This window comes from Bufo bufo, chromosome 8 (assembly GCF_905171765.1).
Source record: "Bufo bufo chromosome 8, aBufBuf1.1, whole genome shotgun sequence".
NCBI lineage: Eukaryota > Metazoa > Chordata > Amphibia > Anura > Bufonidae > Bufo > Bufo bufo.
Window position 1 is genome coordinate 16,512,369 of NC_053396.1, and position 17,844 is coordinate 16,530,212.

Here is a 17,844-nt window from a genome sequence, read left to right on the forward strand (position 1 = left end):
AATTGTTATCTAAGCAATTTCCTATTGTTGAAAGACACCAGAAAGTGAATGGCCACAATCACCGCGGCAGTCCTGCCGACCCAGCAGCAGAATGCAGACTGCCATTGATAACATAGCTCTAGATTTCACGCTGCTGTAAAGCAACCTGTCCTTTTCACCCTGGCCCCATCTTGTAACAGCTGCTCCATTCATAGCCTATGGGACTGACAGAGACAGCAAGACCAGACTCTCCACGAGTCCCATACATTTTAAAACAGACTGACAGCATGCATGTTCTACCACTGCTTCATTCAAATAAGGTCCCCCATTCTAATGATCGGTGGTAGACCAGAGTCAGAGTCCGACCAATCCAGCGGATAACTGAAAATTGCTTTTTATCCAGAATCCCCCTTTATTAAGGATTAGTGGTATTTGGCATTCGCAGAAGATGAATAAGGTCAGTGGGGGGGGGGGGGGGGGGAGAAGTCACAAATTCTGCAGGGACAGCACTCCTACAGTAGGACATATGAAAAAACATTTGGGGTGACAAAGCGCCCCAGCCTTATTTGTTGTACACTAATATATATATTCACAGTAATAAAACAAAGTATAAAAGTCTAATAAAGATGGATATAAAGCTGCTCAGGGCTACATGATCAGGTCCTCCAGAACGAAGGCTGCAAGTATCCTTTGGGTAATGGGATATCCTTCCGACGTACTGCTTCCTGAAACACAACAGAAAAAACAACAACATTATATCAATCGTGCACTAGATCCGTGCCGTGCTTTGCCGCAAGCTACTCAACTTACTTCTAGGAAGTGTTTGAGTCGAGACGCTGACCCCATTTCTGTACCAGTGGTTATCTTCCCAATCCTGCAAGAAAAATACATTGTACCGACAGGTGAAATTGGTTAGAAATTCTGAGTTCACGGGGACAGTCCAGGACCCTCAGCCAGCCAGAGCACCTACCTTTGGACAAACCGACACAATTATGTGGTGCCCTGTGGTGGCGCTGCAGGAAAACTGAACACTTAGGTTGGTTTCACATGAGCGAGTGTCACGCTTATTGATGCTATTTAGCGGGAGCTCTCAGTGCCCATGCTGCAGTCCGCAATGCAGGGGCACGACACCGCGGGGCAGCCGCATGCGGATTGCGGACCCTTTCACTTGAATGGGGTCCGCGATCTGCATCAGACGGTCCGCACCGCAAAAAAGTAGGGCATGCACTACTTTTTTTTTGCAGAGCGGAAGCATGAAACGGAACCCCCCGGAAGCACTCCATAGTGCTTCCGTTCTGCACCACATCTACGGATTTGCGGACCCATTCAAGTGATACGGCCACGGCGGGGCAACCGTCGTGGGCATGAGCCCAAACACGGACATAATGTCAGTGTTATCCAATACATTCCAGCATCATAAATCAATATAATGTTATGCGACCCCGGCAGTGCTGGAAGTTCAGGACGGGAGCTACGCTGCGAGTCCGGAGCGTGACACTCGCTCATGTGAAACCAGCTTTCCTGACAGATCACATCTGATCGCAAGGGATCCAACCAGGGAGGGACTTTGCGATCAACATATTGTCATGAGACCCTGCTAACCAGTAGGGATTGTCCAAAACCAAGGACCTGCCTGCAGTAGGGGAACACATCCAGAGATATTTGTCTGCTTATTAGCAGCTCCATCAGTAACCGCTCTGTACCATAAATCCGCCGAATAAACTGCTAAGGACTTACTTTGGAAAATAATGGTCTTTGATTAATATTAGGAGTTTCCAGAACTGATCCCGGTATTGCTTGATCATGGCGTTGCCGCACACCTGTAGGTAAAGAAATAAATGGGAAGACGGGCAAAATAGTCAGTCATTTCTAAAAGGTGCAATGCAGGCAGTTTTCATCCGGCGTAGCTGCGCTGGATCAAAATATGTTGACTGCAGTGTTTTCGATCTGGCATGAGAACCAGCCTGGCGCCGTGCCCCGTTTGAGGGACAAGGTGCTGGATAACCAAATTGTTTTTGCTTATTTCTGTCCTCCCCAGGAATAAGACAGCTTTTACGAAACAATAAAGGGTTTTCCAAGACTTTACAACTGATGACCTGAGCTCAGAATAGGTAGTGGTCCGACACCCGGGAGCCTCGCAGATCAGCTGCTTGAGAAGGCACTGGCGAGTTCTGTGGCCTTCTCGCAGCTTACCAAGCACAGCGCTGCGCATATAGCGGCTGCGCCTGGTATTGTGCTCAGCCCCATTCATAGGCCACGTGACCGATGAACGTGTCATCACTGGCCTAGGAAAAAGCTGAGAGAAGGCCGCAGCACTACTGTGAGCGCCGCTGCCTTCTCAAACAGTTGATCAGCGGGGGTCCCGGGTGTCGGACCCCCACCGATCACATACTGATGACCTATCCCCGAGGATAGGTCATCGGTAGAAAAGTCTCGGAAAACTCCTTTAATATGTACATGTTCGGAAGGCTATAGCCACAGCTTCAAAACGACAGGCTGCTGGTTTAGTGGTTCTAACCTAGTGACAGGTTCCCATTATCGGTTTTAAGTATGTCCGCTGTACATCTCTCCATGTTTTCCATAGCTGAATGCAAATTATTCCTTGTTCCTTAAAAGGGGTTTACAAACCCTCAACGGTATGGGGTTATTTATCAAACTGGTGTAAAGTAGAACTGGTTTAGTTGCCCATAGCTACCAGATTCCATCTTTCATTTTCCAAATGATCTGTCAAAAATGAAAGATGGAATCTGATTGGTTGCTATGGGCAACTAAGCCAGTTCTACTTTACACCAGTTTGATAAATCTCACCCTTATTCCCTATCCACGGCATAAGTGTCTAATCGTCAGGGGTCCAACTGCTGGAGCCCTCGACTATCAGGACAGCGGAGGCCCTCTGTCCCGTCTGAATAAAGAAGTGGCTACGCATATGGTCTGTTGCTCCATTTAAAGGGGTTGTTTCACCTCCAACATTGGTGGTATATCGCTAGGATGTGTCACTAACGATAGATGGTGCCGGCACCCATCTCTAGAACAGAACTCCCAAATTTTATAGGAGAGCACACACTGCGTATGCACGGCCACCCTCCATTTATTTCTATAGGCGCTGGTCTGTCTATTTCCGTCAGCCCCATAGAAATGAATGGATGGACGGACACGCTTGCACACTGTGCTCTCCATTTATTTCTATGGGACTTCCAAAAAATAGCCGAGAGCGCTGCAGTGCATTCCTGTTCACTTTGGGGGCTCTTTTCTAGAGATATGGGACCCACACCTATCGGATAGTGGTGGTATATCCTAGTGATATGCCACCAATGTTGGAGGCGAGACCACCCCTTTAACTTTATGGGACTGCCAGATATAGCAGAGTACAAGGACTCCGCTATCTCCGTAGAGTTGAAAGGAGCTGCAGCTTGTATGTGTGACCACCACTCTTTTCAAATGGGGGAACACAGGACATTCATTGTGATGATCATCGGGGGGCCCCAGAAGTCTGACCTCCACCGACCGGGGATAGCCTTTAAAACAAAGGCTAAAAATTCTCAATGGAAAATGATGCACTGATATTTCCTATAGAACCTACCTCCAGGAAATCAAACAGTAAGGTGGCCGTTATATCAGACAGTGGCTCCATGTTCAGCATCTGTGCAAACCAATGCCAACCATGATTTAATCCATGTGGGTGGTTCTAGAAGAAAAAAAAAAATCTGTGTTACAAAAAGGTAACCCACAAACTGACAGAATCCATCATCGGTCTCCTCTCCAGTCTCCCTGGACATTAGAAGTGACCACACTGGAAACCCATTCACCGGTGAGGAGTCTCTGATATCGGGCGGTACCGTACATAAGGATTAACCACAGCAACCTGAATTACGCTGTTTTCATAGTCCTGGTGGGAAGGGGACTTTAGTAGGTATAAGTTATAACTATCAGATCGGTGGTGGTCCTAGCGCCGAGTCCCCCACTGATCACAAGAACAGGGGCCCTGTACCCTCTGCTGCTCCGCTGAAATGACCAGAGCGGCTGGTCGCGCAAGCACGCGGTCGCTCCATTCATTTCTATGGGCGTTCCGGAGACAGCTGAGCGCTGTACTTGTAATCTGTGGGGTCCCAGCAGGAGGACCCCCACCGTCCTGTTATCTACCTACCGGAATAACTCTTTAATATCCTATGAGGCATTTATGGCATATCCCGTTTTTATACCATGAATCTTTGAGACGTCACCCAAAAGACCTGAAATTATCTGATGACCATAGCAGTTAATGGAAGCCTATCAATAGTAAGAGCGACAAAGCTGGACAATCCATTATACCACCCAGAAGAAGAATGAAAAGTTTGCCTAAAAGGATACAAAAGCTGGTGCAAATAAAAAAAGGACACGCACCCCTTGACTTGTCCCGTAAGGCCAGCGAACTTGGATAACGGCAGCGTACAGGCGGACCATTCCCGACATACGCTTCAGGAAGCTATCCTGCTGTTCCACTATAGAATCCTTCACTTGGTATCCCATCAACCTGTGGGCCAAAAACACACGGTGTCAGGACGATTGTACACAGGAGGTAATGGATCGCTGCTAAAGCTGGAAAACAAACCTTCCGAGCAAGGGCCACAAATGAAAAGCGATTTGCTATGTCTTCCGTCTTCATGATTTTTCTTGGTCTATAACCTAAACTAAATCAGATAGATACTGGATATGTGTCCTTCTGTTATTCCTACATTTTGGCACAAGTGACGGCCATGATGTAGCCGGTTGTTGCTAGCAACAAAATACTGGAGGTAACCTACCTTCCTACATCATCTATATAATGATCAATCGCCCTGCTAAAAGTGGCTAGGATACAAAAGAAGGACATCAACAGTGTCCATCCATGGATTCGATGCAGAAGTGTTTCTCCACTTCTGGGGCTTCTTCAGGGAATGGGACACCAAATGCCTATAGCAGCATCTGGTCTGAACTCCTATAAAGTCCAAGAGGATCATTTATTAAACAGAAATATGCCTGAATTAGGAGGAGTACTTCTGGCACAGATTGTGCCGCAAACTGCAACTTCTCCCAGCCAACGCCGGGTCTATAAAAGAAAGAAGAAGCTGGCGTAGATTTAGAAGCGGCGGTGGCCGGCGCCTCTTCATAACTGCGGCGGATCCACCGCCAGCGCAGGGCTTTATTGAGACCGGCGTCTAAAACACCGGTCTTAATGAATGGGCCCCTAAATGTAGGACTATCAAAAACTGCTTAGGTCTAAATGAAGAACGACATGTGTCTGGATGGTAGATGTGCAAGCGCCCTACCAGGTTTTTAACAAAATGGTTACCCAGGTTACTGACAGGAAAAACCTTAAAGGGGTTATCCCATGACTAATGTAAAAAATGAAAATCAGAGCTCATACAGTACATGACAAACTCTTTGTAACAAAGCTGGAACCAGCCCTGGACCTCACATGGATCCAGAGATCTCCCCATTCACTGCTCTGCTAGATTTATTTCAAGCTGACAGCCCAAGGGGAGTGTCCTTTCTGCTGCGACTAAGGGGGCGTGTCTCAGCTCTCCCTATCACAGCTCAGGAGGCAGTTAAAGGTGAGAACTGAGCATGTGCGGCCTTCTCAGTGAGCAGGTCAGAGAAATAAGAAAAAATATATAAATAATAATAATAAAATATAAATAATAATAATAATAATAATAATAATAATACTATTTTGTGGGGTGAAATGAAAAACAAATTCCGCCAAGGTGTTTTGTAGAGTTTGATATTAGGACGTTCACTATGTGCTAAAAATGACATGACCTCCTTATTCTACAGGTCCGTACAATTACAGCCATACCAAATTCTATAGTTTTTATTAGGTTTTACTACTATGAAAAAATAAAAAAATAAAAACATTTGCATCCATCTACACTCTACAAAGCTGTATGAAGAGTTGTTTTTTGGCGAGGCGAGCTGTAATTTTATGGGTACCAGTTTGACCAAAAAATGTTGAATCGTGTTATTTTTTTTTCCTGTTAAGGCATTCACAGAGAAGGACACATTTTGATATTTTAATAGTTTGGACATTTTCGGAGGCTGAGATACCAGTTATGTTTATATTTTTATATGCGATATTGGGAAAGGAAGTGATTAGAATTTTTTATTTTTTCTGTGTCTTTTTAAATTTTTTTTTTTTTTTTACTTTTTACACTGGTACTTAGTAAGTCCCCTCAGGGTTAAACATGCGATCTCCTATTGCAGTCTATGGGATTTTCGCAGGTTGCCTGGCAGGCCGTGCCTTGGGCACTGCTTTTCAGGCAATGAGCTATGACTGGCCTATGAACCTTCACACCTGGGCTGTCATGGCAAACGATAGTTGCAGGGGCTCCGAATGGAGAAACAGAGGGAACCCCAAAAATGCTGTGGATGCCATTAGCAGCGGCATCTGAGGGCTTAAATGACAAGGATCGGTGTGATCGTTGATCCCGGTCACTGTTGGCAGGTGCCTGCTGTATTATACAGATAGTAACCACCATGTATGGAGCTTGCTCCATACATCACCTGCACACTTCTGCTGTGCATGTATGGAATTATGCATTAAGGGGTTAAAGGCTAGTTCACATTTTGCCTTTAGGAAAATCCGCCATGGGCATGTCCTTTCTGGAAAACTATGTAAGGCAGTTTCCACACAGCCGGTCCTGGTATTCCCTGCGAAATACCTTGCCAAATGCAACCCTACACAGATTTTGTTCTTACCTCTGATAATCCATTAGGGAAGTCCCTTTCTTAAAGGGCGGATACAATGGCACAGTGTAAGGGCATTTCTTGTGCAGGTTGGCGAGGAAGAGTTCGCCCACTTTGGGATACCGTTCCCATAAAGCAGAGGCCACATATGCAATAGGAAAGGCAGATTCGTGATGAGAAGCAACTTCCTCCTCCCCTTGATTCTGTAGAGACAAGACTGATGTCCGTAAATACGATACAGATTTTATCCGTTCATCCACGGATGGTCTGTGGTCTAGGGCTGAGATACAGTAAAGCACACAATCCATGGATGAGCGTGGTGCCATTTCTGGCAGAAAGCAGCCATATTTGTCTAGTCAGAAACAACTCTGACTCAAGGATTTAACAGCTGATGACCTATCCCCCCCCTTCCTCCCAAACACAAGTATAATAAAAGTCTAAACTTCCTTAACTGAACTACTCACCACTAACTTCTCCGCCAGCTTTAAACATACAAAGTCCTGGCCCAGGGGATGTTGAGATACAAGGATTTTCTGCCCGGCAAAGACAACGGGTTTTCCCATCAGGAAATTATTGATCTTCTCAAACGTGTCCCTCACTTGAGATCCTAACGAGGGATAAAGACAACATCCTCAACGCGCCATCACTTCATAGTCTGTCTGATCCTTCCTTTCCAAGGAGGAAAGAAGAATCTCACCTAGAATCCGATTTCTGCGGCGACTTACAGACTAATCATCCTCCATCTGCCACCTCTGGGTATTTCTATGCATGGATGACGACATGTGGAAAGCGAGGGGTGTGTTGTATGTGAATAAGCATATCCGACAAACAGCATTTATCACCTAAGCACAGGGTAGGTCCTAAATGTAGGATCACTAGGGGTCTGACTAATGGGATCGATGACCCTTGTTCTCCGAAGAAAACAGAGCAGTGGACCTACAGTACAACTCCATTTAAACAAGAGACTATGGGACCCCCATTCTTGAGATCGCTGGAAGTCTCAAGCTATCTTACATTTATGACCTATCCCAGCAACGGGTGATAAACTCGGTGACCACTTTCCATACCTCTGAAATCGGTGCTTTAAAAATGGCGCCTGCTCCTGGGCGCAGTGGGTGCCATAACCTCTGGGTTTCTGCAGTTTTAAACAGCAGACACACAGAACTAATGCCTGCGATTGCAGACAGTCAACCCTTTAGATGGGTGCCCCCTAGGAGGGCTTAAAAAAATTAAGCAAAAAAGTTTAAAGTAAAAATCTAAAAAAATAAATAAATAAAAAAAATAAAATCGCCCCTCTTTCCCTATAATATATAATTTTTTTTTTTAAATGGTATAATTAAAGACTACAGATCACCCATAAAAGAAAAATGAGCCCTCACACAGCTCTGTAGACATAACCATAAAAAATAAATGATGGGTGTCAGAATATGGCAAAGCAAAGAAAAATATTTTTTTTTTTTCAGTAATCAAACACAAGAAAAACGACTGTATATAAATGGGGCATCACTGTAATGGTACTGAACTGGAGAATGAAGTGAACAGGTCAGTTTTAGCGCATAGGGCTAGTCATAAAAACAAAACCCATAGAACTATGGTAGAATTGCATTTTTTCCCCCCAATTTATCCCATAAGGAATTTTTTCCCAGCTTCCCACAACAAAAAAAATAAAATAAAAATCATTCGACTATGTGAAAATAAAAATAAAGAAAAAACAAAAATGTTACGGTTCCGGGAAGGCAGAGAGGAAAAAATTAAAATGGAAAAAATTGGCAAGACAATCGGGGACTGCAGAAAGAAGATCTGGAAGGACAGATATAAGGAGTACTTGGGCTTCGGGAGAGTGATATGTATAGGTGAGCCTGTGTAAAGCAAGGTGCTGGTCCCAAAGATGTCGCATACCCTGCATTTACATAAGAGCACTGACCGCTTCAGCCAGAATACGAGTCCTAGGGCAGGACCAGACTCCTCCGTACCAGGCAGCCTATAATACCCCCAGTGTGGTTGGATTTTTAGGCTTTGTGGTTATGTCATGATTTCACCATGCAAGAAATAAAAATCAGCTGCGTGAACTCACCTGACACACTGGATATCTGGCTGACTGGGATGGTAACTGCCCTCTGAAGATTGGCCCGGATCTTTTTTGTCTGGAAGGGATGGCACAGTTAGATGAAGAATGGCAAAAGGCTGGAAAAAAAATAAAAAATCTGCGGCCGGCTTCAGGTACCTGAGGATCTTTGCACGTGGCGAGATCTTCACAGGCTTTCTGACACTGCTCTAAGCCTGTCTGTAGCTCCAGATATATCTGCAATGTGCTATTTGAAACCTTTTTCGGAAGTCCTACAAATAGAGGACACTGGTGGATAAGGTTTAATTTTCCTGTTCCTATTGACATGTAAATTCAGAAATGGCATCAGCATTGGAATAAGTACTACAAAAAACTGGAGATCCTTGTATCGACCTGCATTGTGTTAGCGCTAGTGTGACACTAGCGCTAATCTGCTCACTTCCGGAAACTACCTGATATCTGCAGCCCCATTATAGTAAATGGGGCCGGCGACCTGCCCGAAATGTCTAGCGCTAGTGTAACAATAGCCCATGTCCTGTGCGCTAACATCCTGGACGAAATGACTAATACGGGGTTACCGAGCTCACTGAAGATTGTCTGCCCTCGATACAATTGTAGCAAACCTTCAGCTGTGGGTTATTAGCCTCTGGACGATTAATTCTATTCACGGGAAGCACACAGATCTTGGGTGCTCCCAGTAGCGCTGTGGCCTTCTCCCTGCTCACCAAGCACAGAGTCGTCCATTTGATAGTAGCTGTGATGGGTATTGCGTTCAGCCCCATTCGGCGCCTAGGCCATGTGACCAATGAACGTGACGTCACATGGACTAGGGAAAGCTGCGAGAAGGTCATGGTGATACTGCTAGCCCCTGTGCCTTCTCAAACAAATGATCGGCAGTCGGATCCTCACCGATCAGATACCAATGACCTATCCAATAATTAGTAAAAAGATCTCGGAAAGATTGGGGAAGGGGAAAGGGGATTACCGGTATATATTCTAATACTTGTAAATTGACGTGTCGACCGAACATTGTTATTGTACTATATTGGAATAAGTTCCAAAAATTCCTTTTTTTTTGGTAATTTGGAATTATAATTATTGCTAAAAAAAAAAAAAAAAGGATCTCGGAAAACCCATTTAATAGTGCAGGGAGTCTTCCTGGGCATACAGCAAACGGACACTGCAGTGTTAATTAACCCTTAAGCCCCTTGCAGACGAGTGTGTCCGGTAGGTACCCAATTGCAGACGCGCGAGTAGGTACCCAATTGCAGTCAGTTTTGACTGCGATTGCGTTCCGTTGTTCAGTTTTTATCGCGCGGGTGCAATGTGTTTTGCACGCGCGTGATAAAAAACTGACTGTGGTACCCAGACCTGAACTTCTTCACAGAAGTTCAGGTTTGGGTTCAAGGTTGTGTATATGTAATTATTTTCCCTTATTATTTTTTAACCCCTCCAGCCCTATTGTACTTTGCATTCTGTATTCAGAATGCTATTATTTTCCCATGGTTATAAGGGAAAATAATAGCATTCTGAATACAGAATGCAAAGTACAATAGGGCTGGAGGGGTTAAAAAATAATAATTTAACTCACCTTAATCCACTTGTTCGCGCAGCCGGCATCTCTTCTGTCTTCTTTTGTGAGGAATAGGACCTTTGATGACATCACTACGCTCATCACATGATCTTTTACCATGGTGATGGATCATGTGACGGACCATGTGATGAACGTAGTGATGTCATCAAAGGTCCTATTCCTCACAAAAGAAGACAGAAGAGATGCCGGCTGCGCGAACAAGTGGATTAGGGCGTGTTAAATGTATTATTTTTTTAACCCTTCCAGCCCTATTGTACTATGCATTCTGTATTCAGAATGCTATTATTTTCCCTTATAACCATGTTATAAGGGAAAATAATAATGATCGGGTCCCCATCCCGATCGTCACCTAGCAACAGAGTGTGAAAATCGCACCGCATCCGCACTTGCTTGCGATTTTCATCCAACCCCATTCATTTCTGTGGGGCCTGCGTTACGTGAAAAACGCACAAAAAGGAGCATGCTGCGATTTTCACGCAACGCACAAGTGATGCGTGAAAATGACCGCTCATGTGCACAGCCCCATAGAAATGAATGGGTCCGGATTCAGTGCGGGTGCAATGCGTTCAACTCACGCATTGCACCCGCGCGGAAATCTCGCCCGTGTGAAAGAGTACCTAAGAGTACCAACCACTATACTACAGAGGAAGAACACGAAGGTAGCCTAAGGATGGTGGTGGAGAACTTGCCTCCCTGCTTTGAGTCCTGCGCTGGAGCCGGGGTCTGCGGTGTCGCCTGTTGCTGCTGCTGTTGTTGCGCCTGTAGTTGGGCCTCTTTCTGTTTCTCTTTCACAACTTCTTCCTCCGCTTTCTTCCGCTGCTCTGCCGCCGCCAACTCTCTCTCTATGGTGCTGGCCAACATCTGCATCTCCTGCAGGGAGCGCTCACCAAGGTTTACATCATCCTGAGTAGGGTAACCTCTCTGTGGAAGAGATGAAACTCTGATCAAGATTGGTATGGCTGCACATAAAAATTCTGTCGATTGCCTCAAACCCCCAAGTGGAGGATCGTGGAGTCTGCCAGCATCACGGATTTGTTGCTATGAGTGTTGTACTCTCATAGGCATTTTGTATGAGAATCCATCTTACCTCACTGCTAGAGCGAATTACAGAGGACAGCATGCCACATATCTGGTTCCCCCGATGGCCATATGAAGAGAGGTCCACGCGCAATGCTTCCTGTTGTTTGTAATCTACTTGAATCTTCTGGACGAGCTGCAGCACTTCTTGTTGCAGAGAGCACAGGCGGCGCATCCTCTCGCGTCCTTCTTCTTGTCGGATGCGCTCTATCTCCTGTTGGCGCTGCTGTTCGGCTTCACGAAGTTTCAAAGTCAGGAGCTGCGTTTTAGAGAAAATAAGTTACAGACTGGGTGTGCAACAGTGGTCTACAAATCAAATGGACATAAGCTTTAGTGAAAGGGGTATTCCAAAACAGAAAAAAAAAATTATGTATCCACTGAATAGATGATGAATGTTAAAGGGGTACTCCTATTTTCTGGAATGACGGCATATCACTAGGATAAACTAACACTTCGGTGGGGGTGCAACCTTTGGGACCTGTACTAAAAGCGAAGGGACCGCAGTAACTGAATGCGGCCAGCTGCAGCTCCCTGCGCAGGCAGGTGGGAGTACCACTGTGCTGGGAAAACTTAGAAGGGGACGCCGGACCACACCAGTGCTCAGGATGGGTGGGGATCCTATAGGTCGGACTCGACCAATCAAAGTAATGGCATATCCTAGGGATCAGTAATCACTTTAAGAAAGGGATACCCCTATAAGTGTGAAACCAGGTATAAGAAGTTACCCCCCAATCCATAGGATAGGGAATAAGCATTTGATTGCTGGGAGTCAACCTGCTGGGACCCACACCAATCAAGAGATCGGCAGTCTGTATGAATAGAGCAGCAGGTCGAGCATCTGTGCTGCTGCTATATCCATTCTTTATGGGACTGATGGAGTATGAGCGCTGTACTCAGCCATCTCCGGCAGTCCCTTAAAGAGGTTTTCCAAATGTTTTATACAGATGACCTATCCTCAAGATAGGTCATTAGTATCTAATTGATGAGGGTCTGACTCCCGTCACTCCCGCTGATCAGCTGTTTGAGGCTGTGGCACTCCAGTGAGCACCATGGCCTCCTTGCAGCGTACCAACCATAGCACCATCCATTGGATTGTGGCTGTGCTTGGTATTGCAGCTGTGCCTCATTCACTTGAATGGGACTGAGCTGCGTCTAGGCCATGTGACCGATGAATGTGACGTCACTGGCCTAGGGTAAACTGCACGGAGGCTACAGTGGCCATTGGAGGACTGTGGCCTCTTCAAGCAGCCAATAGGTGGGGTCTCGGGAGTTAATCAGATACTGATGACCTATCCTTAGGGTAGGTTTTCAGTGTAAATTCCCTTTGAAGAAGAGCAGCAGGGTGTATGCTCGAACCAGCATTTCCATTCATTTAGTGGTACAGAAACCCATTCTTGTGACTGGTGGGGGTCCCAGCAGTCAGACTCCCATCAATCTAACAGTTATCCCCTATCGTATGGAGAGGGGTAACTTCTTATAACCGGTATAACTCTTTAAAAATCGGTTAAGCTATGACTCTTTGGATCCTCACTAAAAAATAGAATTGGGGCTACAGCCTCCTGACACCCGCTTGTGAGGAGGAGTGCGTATAGGGTAGTGGTCGCAATTGCTAACAGGCTCCAAAAACCCATCTCCAGGCTTATTGCTAGGAAGCAGCAGTAATCTCTGGACCATTCGTCCAATGGCAGTGTTCACGCAAGTTGCTGGGTTTTCATCCCCCCCCCCCCTACCCCTTTTAGGCCCCATTCACACGTCCGCAATTTAGTTCCGCATTTTGCGGAACGGAATTGCGGACCCATTAATTTCTATGGGGCAGCACGATGTGCTGCCCGGATATGGAATTGCGGACCCGCACTTCCGGGTCCGCAATTCCATTCCCGAAAAAAATAGAACATTTCCTATTCTTGTCTGCAATTGCGGACAAGAATAGGCATATTCTATTAGTGCCGGCGATGTGTGGTCCGCAAAATGCGGAACGCACTTTGCCGTGTCCGTGTTTTGTTGATCCGCAAAACACGTTACGGACGTGTGAATAGACCCCAAGTAGTGGAACAGAACCCCACCACAGATCTGACTGTCACATGACACTGACCTTTGCTCTATGACGATGTTCCTCCTTTAGCTTTTCTTGCTGTCCCAGGGCCTCTTTAGATCTTCACAGAAAGAGCAGGGTAAAGAGATTAGTGACCGGCCCTCCAGACTCTATCTAGCACTAAAGGGGTTATCAAACCCCCTATAATGACTCCCCCAATGCCCGGGCCCCTGGTATACAATGTACTTACCTGCTCCCCGCCAGCCGCATCACTCCGGATCCCTGCACAGCTGCATCTCCCCGTCGCTCAGATCAAAACATCCGGCGACTGGTGGAGCAGCCAGTAGCAGGGTGCGATGGGGACGAGCCTCTGTAGCATCACGGGTGACGTGAGCAGGCAAGTATAATCCATACAAGGGAGGGGGGGGGGTCATTATAAGAGTTAGATAACCCCTTTAAAGCCCATGTCCTTCCTCACCCCTTTTCCAGTAGCTCGAGCAGCTGATGCTTCTCTTGTCTTTGCTTCAATTCCATCATCTCCTCGAATCGCTTGAGCTGCTCTGCAGACTTCTCAGCCATGGATTTGCTGAACTGATCACACATGTCAACGCGAGCCTGCAAATGTTCCTTAAAAGAGAGAGAGAAAAGTATTAGGATGAAGTAGAGGAAAAACAGGCACCCCACCACCCAGATGGGTTATTGATGGCCTATACTAAGGATAGGCCATCGATATCAGATAGGTGGGGTCTGATGCTTGGTAACCCTACGATTAGCTGATTGAAGAAGAGGCAGCAATGCTTGCCTTTAATGTTTACCATGAATAGCGCCATAAATTTTATAGTGGCTATGCCTGGTATGGCAGCTCAGCCCTATTCACTTGAATGGGACGGAACTGCAATCAGCTGATCGGAGGGACTGCCAGGACTCTGATCCCCCTCAATATCAAAGTTCTAGAAATATCCTTTAGGTATTTATAGGTTACTAGTTTGGGCGACATCCCACATGCCTAACTTTTTCCCCTAGGTGGGTAGTAGCTAACTTTCCTAAGGTGTTGGAAGGCTTGTTGCACACAGTAATAAACCTCTATGTGTAAAGGACATGTCACTGTATTCAGGACCCAAGAAAGCAGGGTATCAGCTACTGTGGCAGCTGTAATGGCATCCACTAATGGTTATCACCCAGCTTTCCCTGTAATAGATATTAAAGGGGTATTCCCATCATGACATGTATGGCATAGCGGCTATAGGATGCCTCAAATGTCCAATAGTTGCAGGTCCTAAATTAGGGACACGCTCCCATCTTAAAAACAGGGCCCTGCCATGAATAGTCAGCACTCCACACATGCATGGCATCCTCTCCATTCACTGCTATGAGACAGTGCTCGGCAATTTTCATTAGTCCTGTAGCAGTTGGAGAAAGCCTCCCCCACATGCATGATGTGCTCTTCATTGACGGCAGGACCTTGGTTTTGAGATAGGAGCGAAGTCTGGGACCCACATCTATCAGACATTCATGACATATCGTATTGCTATGCTATAAACGTCCAGATGGGAATACCCCTTTAAGAGGACGAGTCAAGGGTTTATGGATGTTAAAGGGGTTGTACAGGATTAGAAAACATGACTGCTTTCTTCTAGAAACAATGTCACCCCTGATTATAGACTGTGTTTAAAGGGGTTTCCGGGTTATACATATTGATGACCCATCGTCAGGACAGATCATCAATATCCGATTGGAGGGAGTCTGACATCCCGCTGCACAAAGAGGCCTCAGTGAGCACTCAAGCCATGTGACCTATAAGGGTCCATTCACACGTCCATAGAATGGGTCCAGACCCTTTCTGCAACATTGCGGAACAAATACGGACCCATTCATTCTCTATGGGGCCGGAAGAAATGCGGACAGCACACAGTGTGCTGTCCGCATTCGCATTTCCGTAGCGCAGCCCCGATCTTCCGGTCCGCGGCTCCTGAAAAAAATAGAACATGTTCTATTCTTGTCCGCAATTGCGGACAAGAATAAGCAGTTCTATGGGGGTGCCGGCCGGGTGTATTGCGGATCCACAATACACTACGGACGTGTGAATGGACCCTAAGCCTGACATGACATGGCGCAGCTCAGTCCTATTCAAGTGAAAGTGGATGAGCTGTGAAACAAAGCACAGCTGCCTGCAAATGGACGGCGCTCACCGAAGCACTGCGGCTTCTTTGAACAGTTGATCGGAGTGGTGCCGGAAGGCAGACCCCTGCCAATCTCATATTGATGACCTACCCTGAGGATAGATCATCAATATGCGAATCCCAGAAGACCCCTTTAAGATTGCCGATCACATCCACTGAATGAATGAGGCAATACCACCCATGGACAGGGGTGGTGCCGTTTTTCAAAAGAAAGCAGCCATCCTTTTATCAGTCGCACACATCTTCCTATGAACCGACCTTCACTTTCATCTTGTGGGCCTTCTCAAACAACAATATGCTGCCTTCAACCTCCATCAGTTTATCCATCTGCAGTTTTGACGACGATTCTGCTTCTGTACGTGGCACCTCGGAGCGCTGGTTACCCTGAGAAGACAGGTAAGTGAGAATGAGGAGGTCCTCCAAAAGCAGACCAGCAATGGAGACAGTGATCGGCTTACCGTCTCTGTGTGTGCGGCAGGTATGGAGTCATCCTGCGATGGCAGCCTATCGAGAGGAGTGCTGTCCGGTTCTGTGCGGTTGATGACATTATCCAGAATCCAGGCGGCGTACTCCGATAACACCACAGTAGACTCATTGATACCCTGTGTACTCATAACCAAACACAAGAAAAATAACCAGGAGGAGAAGAAGCTAAAGAGTGTCAAAAACAGCGCCACACCTGTCTATAGGTTGTGTGTGGTATTGCAGCTCAGCTCTATTCACTTCACTAGCTGCAATAGCAGATATAGCCTTTGGACAGGTGTACAGCGGTTTATGGAAGGAAAGAGTCAAATACAGCAAGAATGTGCCGTGGTATTTTCCTACATTGGACTGGCTGTCACAAGCCCTCCGCAAGGCAGCACGATATTTAACGTCAATTTTGCATTTTCTAATTCTGTGAATTTTTTTTGTTCACTCAAATGGAGCAAACCAAATTCAAAAAAGGTATGGTTCACTCACAACAACCCCTGTCTATATGCCTTGCTTCGGACTCCCTCATATAAGCCAGATCTGCTGTGGCTCTAGTGTAATCAGTGTGACCATATATCCCATCAGTGACTGCCAGGACACCGAAGGAGCGTATGGCTCTGCGTTTTTTGGGTTTTAGTTTTTGTAAGATCGTACAAAAAAAAACAAACGACAACATCTTTAAGACTTAAAGAGGTTCAGCAGAGATGCAGGACACCTTTTCATAGGGTCAGGCAGGGGTTAAAATATAAAAAGAAAGCCTCTCAGAGGTGCTCCAGGTTCCAGCACCAAGCTCCCTACATGCAGGTCACTACTGCTGGCCAACCAATAGCTTCATCAGTCACGTATGCAAGCACAGCACGTGACCACTTCCACAACTAAGGCCACCGATTGGCCGGCAATGGCAACATGCATATAGACGGCACATCATACTGCCGGTCCCTGCTGCAGAGTAGAAAGGAGCCTAGAAGTGGAATAACCCCTTTTAATGCAAGGCACTTACTAATGTATTGTGATTGTCCATATTGCCTCCTTTTCCATCACATTATACACGGCTCTTTTCCAGGGGGGTGGGGGTTACGACCACCCTGCAATCCATCAGCGATGGTCGTGCTTACACACTATATAGGAAGGAGCGTCGGCCTCTCTGGTGGCCAGGACCACGGGAGTGCAAATAGGCCTTGGCCGTAACCCCTGGGAAAAAAAGCTGTGTATAACGTGATGGGAAAATGAATCCAGCCAGAAAGGGAAGCAATATGGAGAATCACAATACATTAGTAAGAGCCTTGTATTAACTTTCTCTACACGATAAAGGACATTTGCTGAAGTGAAACAACCCCTTGAATGATACGACCCCTTCACAACAGCAACCCCAGCCACCTTATTCTCAGGGTGGGTGGTGGTCCCAGAGGTCAGAACCCCACTGATTAAAATACATAGCAGGAAGACTATGTTGTACTGGGCACCCTAGTGGTGGTCACCCAGTTTCCTCACAATGGCCGCAGGGAGACAGTCTTTACCTCCGAGCTCCATTCTCTATTATACTGCAGCCTCCCTTTACTGGAGCTCCTCAGAGCCTCCAATGTCTCCCAGTCTTGCTTGCTCGGCATTGCAACTCCTGGCACCCACTCCAACACCAACCAGAGAACGCAACTTCTTCCAGCGCCCGCCTTTCTGCTTCCGGGTCACCCTGTCACGTGACCTCCCGGAAACCAGGAAGACGAACGCGTTGCTTAGCGTTGTCATG

General features: G+C 46.4%; 1 protein-coding gene across 2 annotated transcripts; it reads right to left on the reverse strand.

The window, feature by feature from the left end:
• Positions 1-485: 485 nt before the first annotated feature.
• GLE1 (GLE1 RNA export mediator) lies at positions 486-17,774 on the reverse strand. Of its 2 annotated transcripts, none has more exons than XM_040404803.1 (16): positions 17,618-17,774; positions 16,088-16,231; positions 15,888-16,013; positions 13,928-14,076; positions 13,510-13,570; positions 11,428-11,676; positions 11,030-11,261; positions 8,906-9,018; positions 8,756-8,825; positions 7,146-7,288; positions 6,694-6,884; positions 4,360-4,489; positions 3,560-3,664; positions 1,717-1,799; positions 790-853; positions 486-704 (listed from the first exon to the last, which is right to left on the reverse strand). In XM_040404803.1, the coding sequence occupies exons 1-16, from the start codon at positions 17,705-17,707 to the stop codon at positions 636-638; spliced, it is 2,019 nt and encodes a 672-aa protein (XP_040260737.1). In that variant the 5' UTR covers positions 17,708-17,774; the 3' UTR covers positions 486-635. The 2 variants fall into 2 exon arrangements, with proteins under 2 accessions (XP_040260737.1, XP_040260735.1); XM_040404801.1 differs by having other exon boundaries at positions 8,906-9,063.
• Between the last annotated feature and the right edge of the window lie 70 nt (positions 17,775-17,844).